The sequence below is a fragment of the Rhinolophus ferrumequinum genome, chromosome 9, assembly GCF_004115265.2.
Source record: "Rhinolophus ferrumequinum isolate MPI-CBG mRhiFer1 chromosome 9, mRhiFer1_v1.p, whole genome shotgun sequence".
Taxonomy (NCBI): Eukaryota; Metazoa; Chordata; class Mammalia; order Chiroptera; family Rhinolophidae; genus Rhinolophus; species Rhinolophus ferrumequinum.
Genome location: NC_046292.1, coordinates 26,226,819 through 26,234,697, shown reverse-complemented (window position 1 = coordinate 26,234,697; position 7,879 = coordinate 26,226,819). Strand labels below are relative to the sequence as shown.

Sequence of the window (7,879 nt, the reverse complement as noted above, 5' to 3'; positions counted from 1 at the left end):
TTCATGCCCAGTTGGCATTTCCAAGGCCACAAAGCATTTGTTCTGAGGTTTGATAGTTGAAACCATTCACTAGTGCCAGTGAAAATAGAGAGAGAGCCCTTCAGCCCCAAAGATTTCAACAGTGAGGACCAGTCGCACTTCTAACACTCGAATCAGCCTTCTTAATTCCTTCAGAGTGTAACCCTGTCATGTAAGTGGCTGACAGAAACAGGGACGAGGTCTATAAGATGGAAAAGTATGGTGTTTCTTTTGTACTGGCAATTAGCAATTTGGAACAGGAGCTATTTGGAATAGAACCGTAACAAGAAAATTTGAAGATGTAGTGTACATGGTCTAGGCTTTAAAATAGGAGGAAAAAGCTACAGCAGTTTCTGTTGTCCCTCATTGAGGCTGTTAGGTGGATCCAGTGAGGACATAAGTGCTTCACTGTCAGGGAGTCGTGGAACTAGCACAGTGTCAATAACCAGCATTCTTCTCCATTAAAGTGACAGAGCACAGACAGGTCATTTCAGTAGGGTCTTAGAATTCCTCAGGATACCTGCGTGAGCGTAGAAGCTGTGGCTTCAGATTTGAGAGTCAAGTGTGGGGCCTGTTTGCCTTGGTAGAACCCAGCCCTTCTTGTCGGACAGCATCTCCTCAGTGAGACTTGAAGTCTTAGCCAGGATGGGTGTTGGGTCAAGGCTCCACTAAGGAGAGCCCCCCTTCACACCTCTTCGGGGGAATACTAAGCACTTGAGGCATTCCAACCAATTGGGAATGTTAGTGCCATGTTGGTGCCTTCTTAGGTATGTTACTTGTGAAATTTGACTGAATGGCAGAAGTCACTCAGCTTGCTACCCTAGCCCATCTGGGTCCGCTCTTTTAGTTTTCTGGGCCTACAGAACCAGAAGAGTCCTGAGCCTTCAAACTTCAGTTCAACTTAAGAGGATAGTAAAATGTAGTTGTCTACAGGCCATAGCCCGGTCATTAGTAATTAGAACTGCATGTGAGGTTTGGGCAGCACTCCCATTGTTAATTAAACATGGCTAGTTAGAGGGATGGAGGGCCAGGGGTTGATTGTCTGCAGAATAAAGTGAACAAATCAGTGTTGGGGAAGAGCTAAGGTGCAAGCAGCTCACAGTGGACATTGTGACTTGCAGTTCTTTCCAGCAAACATTTACTTTCTCATAAGCCAGGGGTTTGACTGCCATTGCCTCCTCACCCAGGCAGTCGGAAACTAAGGAGGAAGGGGTCAGATGATACAGTATAAACCCCAAACTCCAAAATGAGTTACTAGAACTGCACTGAGTCAGGGATGATGGAAAGACATCAAATAAGGGAAAGGCCAGAGAATCCCAAGTTAAAGTGCAAGACGAATTGTGGACCAGAAATGGGACAGAGAAGCAGCTTCACTTGGCCAGAAATAAATGATGGTACTAAGTGATGAGAAAGTTGCTTCACCCGTGAGGGATACAGCAGAAAGGGGCGAATTCTAAATCTTAACTACTTGAGTTGGCAAATGCCAAGGCTGCCGCATTCTGAGACCATCTGGGCTACACCACCGTCCACTGCCAAGTGGGAGCCCAGCCGCCAGACAGGTGTTTCATGACACTGGAGCAATACTGTGACTTCTGACAAATACGTAGGTGGTGCTCGGGAGGGTATGGCTTGTTCACTCAGGAAACTAGCTTTTTATTACAAAGGGCTTATGACGGGGTAGTCATGCTTGTGAGACCCATATGGAAATTATCACTTCTTTGGTGCAATAATGCCTTCCAGTTGGGCCTGAAAAACAAAAACGAACTCCATTAATAATTGAAATTTGCAGCCTAACACAAATAGCTGAGAGGTGATAAAAGTCTCTGGAAAAGATAATCCCAATGCTGCCATGCCAAGTATTTTTCCTCTTCATTCCCAACTCCGTCTTTTCTAGATTAGTTGGTTTCTGGCTTGGCCAACAGTCTTGCTACATGACGACAAACCAGAGCTGTCCTGGTTTCCATACAATAATGATTCAGTGCATAATATAAAGCATTGCAAAGGAAATTGAATAAAAGTTGTTGAAATAGTGGTTTTCCATGGCTCAGATTTCAGGCCTAAATATGTCTGCTAAATTAAACTTTGGAATCCTGGGAGCTCTGTTTTGGGACAAGAGGTTTGGGAAACAGCAAATTTTCAGCCACTGAGACGACTTGACACCCAATTAGAGAAAATTGCTACCAGTGAGTAAGGAGCTGTCTGTCTTCTATGTAAAGCCGAAGACACTTGGGAGTTATTTTCTCCTCTGGCAGCCAGTAACATAATTTACCATCATGGTGTGTGGACAGATCTTTAAGTAGGTCTACTTGAGACTGCAAACACTGCTTTATTTGTAGTGTGGCTTCGAGCCAATAAACATAACTTCTAGGGAGTCCTTCATCCTGGGGATTACAAGGTTGCTTGTAAATGTCAGGAAGATGCCAAGGTATTCTGTTTTGCTCTTGCCACCGATACTATAGGAGGAGCTAAGGAATGTGGGCTTATGATAAAGGAATATGGCAGATAAGGGAGGCAGCTTCAGAGGCTGCGAAGTAAACAGATGCACATCTGGCTGTGCATGTTTCTAGCTTTTCTTTGTTTTTGTTAAGATCAGCAACAAGAAAACCTATGTCATCCTCCACTAGCCCTTCTTTATCAAGTGCCTGGCCTTCTTGGTTTGTAGTGCCAACAAGTCTGCCAGTCACAAGAATGGAAGGTTTCTATGAGACTAGGGAGAAGAGGGAGAAAAATCCAGGGGGCCCTTCTGGCCAGGGCCATGGGAGACAGCCACTAAATGTCAACGGGCGCTGTATCTGGAATAGTGGTTAGCAAGCATCAGAATCACCTGGAGACCTTGCTAGAACGGATTATTGGGCCCCAACCCGTTTCTGATTCAATAGACCTGGGGTGGGCCCAATAATCTCTGTTCCTAAAAGTTGCCAGGTGATGATGATGCTGGTCTGGAACCCAACCTATAAGAACCTTTGGAGCAGAGAGAGAGCCTGGAGTTTCAGAAACCTGGCCCCGCCTTCCCTTCAGCTCAGGTGAAGAAAAGTATACAAGGCTCCAAATCACCGGCTGCCGTGGGAATGAAGTTCCACTTTGCCCATATCCACCTCTCCGGAGGACGGTCAGCTTTTTTCCAAGGGGAAACAAATTCTCTCGCCTGGAGAGCCAGGCTGAGGTGTCGTGGTGATTCAGAGTTGGGAGCAGGGTCCCCTCCAGAGCCAGATGGATGGAGAATCTGGGTAATGGACCCTCACCCACCCCCAAGCCCCACAAGAGTCAGCTGCTTGTACTCCTTGGCAGCACATGTGGACAAGTATTTCAAGTCGTCTGGAGGAAAAGGAACCAAATGCTTGGCCCGTGTGGCCGGGAGGACAGGTAGGAGAGCACCTCCACCTGGGCCTGTGCGAGGATTACCTTCAGCTGCTGATTCGTCCGCTTTAGGAACTGAATATCCTCGTTGTGCTTCTTCTCCTCCACTTGTCTCCTCTCACTCTCCCGCTTCTCGGTGGCCTCACATTTTGCTTTCTGCTCATTCACTTGCCTCTCCAAATCTCTCTTTTCCATTTCTAATTCTGCAATCTAAAGACAGAACCCCCAGTCGTCCTGGGATGTCGCCAAGTGGATGGGGTGTCTTGAGTGCCCGGGCGGAGGGGACCTGGAACACGGCTGTCCAACCCAAGACATTGCCAGGGTCTGTACTGCCACCCAGTGGGAGGTCAGTGACTGGCACGGCTCGTCCAAGAGGAGACAACGGGCCCTTCTCAGGGCAATGGCCAGGCTGGCCCTTACACTCTGCACCAAGGGGTGCTCACTGAGGTGATGGGAGTGCACCCTAGGGGGTCAGAATGACAACCACATGGCCTAAGACAGACAGAAGAGTTCCAGAGGGCGGTAAACCCACTCACTTTCCTCTCCATGTCTGACTTCCCCTGCTCGGCCTGCAGCGCCTTCCTCATGCCGAACGCCACGCTGCTCTCATACAAGGTCTGGTATGCAGCGATGGTCATGCGGATCTCATCGCGGACTCGCAGCAGCAGCAGGCCTCTCTCCACACAGTTGATGGTGACCTCACGGATCAGCTCATCTTCCAATGCACGCACACACAGGGAGGTCAGAGAAGGCAGGCGGGAGGGGAAATGCACCAGGTCTACTGCAAGCCACCCTTCCTACTGGGACGAGTGCTTAGGGTGTGTCCTCCTCACTTGAAGACACATCTGGGGAGGGGCCTTCAAGTGGCCCCAGGAGCCGTGCCGTGCAGCCAGTGCTCTGAACTTGGCACTTGGGAGTACAGGCAGTCGGCAAGCCCAGGGCAGAGGGAGACAGGAGCCCCAGGTTTGTTTGCAGCCGTGAGGCTCCTCTCTTCCATCTTCAGCCAAGAACAGGGTACTATTCATAGAAATCTGACTTTTCAATTTGAAGATGGTGGCTGCTTTAAAGCAGCCGAAAAATCCAATGTGCCTCCCTGGCTGGACTGGTTTAGGGCTGGAAACAGCTTGTCCACCCATCTCCTCCATAATTGCTGGGCTGGAGGGCAAACCATCATCATACTCAGGCAGCAGGGTGGCACAGACACGTGCAAACTGGACGCAGTTTGCATGTCAGAGTCCACATGGGCCAGTGAGACTGGGCTGGGGGACAGCCATGTCACACCAGCACTTGGGGAGGGAGATCGTAAATCCCTGTGTCGGTCAGTTAACAAATTACCCTGAAATATTTTTCTGGACCAAAGGCTGAATGTTGATGGATGGATATAAATATAGAACGTAAAACTTTCTGATGAAAAAAATTAATACATACTTATTATAGAAATCTTTGAAAAAACAAAGACTTAAAATGGAAGTTCTCATTTACTCCAAACATCTGCTAAGAGGTGAGGCACCAGGTTGTCAGGAACCAGGTTGACTGGCAAGTGGGTAGGAGAGGCGGGGCTGGGAGGGGGAAGAGGGTGTATTTAGCAGTTCCTGGGTGGGGCAGGTAGAAAGACAGATTTTCATCCTTGCTTTGTCGTATGGGGGAGCTTCAGCTCGGGGATCCTCAGGGCATGGGGCTGTGCTGGAGGGGAAGGGAAGGAGACAGCAGAATGTAGTGTACCCTCCCCCAGTCCTCAGGCCACTCACCAAAACACTGCGAGTAAAGCTCCCTGCGGACAGGGCATATGCCAGTCTCCCTGGCCTGCCGCTGTTGCAGCTTCAGGTCCAGCTGCTCCTGGAGATGTACGACATCCATCCTGGTGCTGGGGGTGCTGGACACCTGCTGGATCCATAGCTGCGTGTCTTCTACCCACTCCCTGTGGCACAGACACAGCCAGGCTGAGCGAAACCCATTGACCAGAGACGGTCCTCAGGACACGAGTGAGATGGCCGTTTGAGCTCTCTGCCTGAGCAGGAGTGAAGGGCAACTCTGTCCCCCTTTCTTCCTTGGGGAATGTGTGGCTCCAAAGCCATGTCCATTAAGCTGCCTCCACAGGTCCCCTACCTTGGGGCTGGGCAATCTCTACTCTCCCACTGTGAAATCATCACCCATGTTCCAGATCTTACCCTCCTAATGTGTAGAGGGCAAATTGGTGGTTGTTGCTTAATCTGAACAGAAGGCCCAGAAGGAACTGCCCCCTGATTTGTGGGGTGGGAGACACGGGGCACCATAAACCTTGTGCCAGTCAGAAAGAGGCCAACGTGTGGATTGGGGAATGGAGAAATTCTTGAAGGCATGTAGCCCTCCCTATACTAAACCTCGTGTCAAGAGGCATGGCCCCATTCTGGAATCCTAAGGGGGGAGCCCAAGGGCAGAACCACCATGGGGGAGAGGACTTTCATGCATTGCTTGCTGGGAAGTAATTTACTGAGAAATCACCCCCTCCCCCTTCTTTGACTTCTATCTCTGAGGAGATTGCAGTCTCTTTTCATCATAGACTTAAAAATCAAATAAACAAAAAAACAAAAAAAACTGTCAACTTATTACGTAAAAATAGTAGAAAAACATGTCAGATAGTGATAAATGAGGCTACAGAAAAAAGAAGCCGAGTAAAGAAGAAGAGAGAAGGTACTCTTTTATAAGAATTCTCAAGGAAGGCCTCCGTGAGGAAACGACATTTGAGCAAGACCTGAGTGAAGAAAGAAGGCAACCAGGTGGCTATCATGTGGAGAGTATCTTTGGCAGTGAGAAGAACAGCAGTTGTCAAGGCCCTGAGGTGGAAGAGTGAAGTGTTTCAGAGACACTGAGCCGAGGCCCCTGTGGCATTAGCACCGTGAACAGAAGGAGAATAAGAGATAAGATCATGGGTACATCAGGGGCCAGATCACGCGAGGTCTTCCAGGTCACGGTAAGGACTCTGGGTCTCAGTCTGAGTGAGATGGGGAGCCATTAAGGAGTTTCTGGCAGACGCCTGGCGTGATCTGCCTTATGATTTCGGGACTGTGCTAAGAATAGATTGTAGGGGCAGAGTGGAGCCGGGTTTTCAGATAGGAAGGCCTCTGCAGTAGTGCAGGTGACTAACAATGACTAGGAACAAGACGGTAGAAGTAGAAGTGGTGAAGTGGTCAGATTTGTGGAGCCAAAGGAACTTGATGAAGGATAGGACATTGTAATGTAAAAGACCGAAAGGAATGAGAGGTGACCTGAGCCTCTAGTAGAAAGGAGAAGACTGGGAATGAGCAGGTTGGGGGAAGAAGAAATTGTGATTACGTCTGGACACGTTGAGTTTGAGATATCTACTAGCATCTTCATGGAGGTAATGAGGTTGTAGTAGAATATATGGAGTTTAGGGGAGAGGGCAGAGCTGGAAATACACATTTGGGAGCCATCAGCATATAGATGGTAGTTAAAGCCACGAGCCTGAGTGAGAGCACTCAGGAAGTGAGGGCAGATTGAGATCTCCCCACCACCCTTCCAAGATCCAGCCACCTGCAAGCACCAGGAGCTCTAGGATGGTGGGAGGAAATTCCAACCAGGAACAGAGACAGGGTTCCTCTTTCCACAGTCCCATGTTCAGGGGTGGAAAAGCCTGGGCCTTCTCCCAGCCACTGTTCCTCCTTTTTTACCTTGGAGGCAGGATGGCATTCAAGATTTCTTCTGCTTGCTTTGTAGGATCTGGGATACAGGAAGTTGTGGGGAGCTTGGTCTTTGGTGGTTGTGGGACTGGACCTGAGGGTCCAGGTTGCTGGGGGCTGATTTTCAGTGGCCGAGCCTGAGAAGAAGGAACAAGTTAAGACAGGAGGTGATTCAGACACTGAGCTCCGCAGGTCCTGGCACTCTGGATTGCTCCAGGTCTCCAGCACACCCCTCCCCTATTCCCAGCTCATTTTCCCATTTGTCTTCTCAACAGAAGTTATGTCTCAGAGCTGCAGGAGGCGGTGTAGAGTCTCTGGTCTCACCCCAACCCAATGCTTGTATCTCCTTGAACAGATGTTTCTGGCACGGTGCTCGGGCCTCTGCTTTCACACCTCTAGTAATGGGGCAATCACTACCAGATCTATTCTTGGACCCGGCTACCATGAAAAAGAGTGAACCCCATTCATCTCCCTGTGACTTCCCCATTCTAAATCTGCCCTCTGGAGTCGCCCAACATTTGGGCTTCTTGTACCTCTCTCCCTCACCCATCCTTCACCCATCCCAGTTCCCTTCACTCCCAGTCGTTTCAGCCTCTGTCCCTCTGGACTCCCTATCCTGTAGGCTAGAATCTGTCATTTCCCCATCAGAGCTACCAGGCTCCCGCGTCCCCTGAGATTCGTCCTTACTTTGGGGCTCCGTTTCTCCGTGTTCCGGCTCACCAGCACCGGGGTGTCATACTTGAGCAGAGAGTCCGCGGGAGGGATCATGGCGGCAACTGGAGTAGTAAGCAGCCCAGCAGCGGCCCCTCCAGGCTGGGCCTTGTTTA

At 49.7% G+C, this 7,879-nt stretch overlaps 1 protein-coding gene across 1 annotated transcript; it reads right to left on the bottom strand.

The window, feature by feature from the left end:
• Window positions 1-3: 3 nt before the first annotated feature.
• DNALI1 (dynein axonemal light intermediate chain 1) lies at window positions 4-7,871 on the bottom strand. Its single transcript, XM_033115141.1, has 6 exons — window positions 7,740-7,871; window positions 7,044-7,189; window positions 5,124-5,293; window positions 3,912-4,090; window positions 3,421-3,585; window positions 4-1,764 (listed from the first exon to the last, which is right to left on the bottom strand). Exons 1-6 carry the CDS (start codon window positions 7,818-7,820, stop codon window positions 1,729-1,731), a joined length of 777 nt encoding a protein of 258 aa, XP_032971032.1. The 5' UTR covers window positions 7,821-7,871; the 3' UTR covers window positions 4-1,728.
• Between the last annotated feature and the right edge of the window lie 8 nt (window positions 7,872-7,879).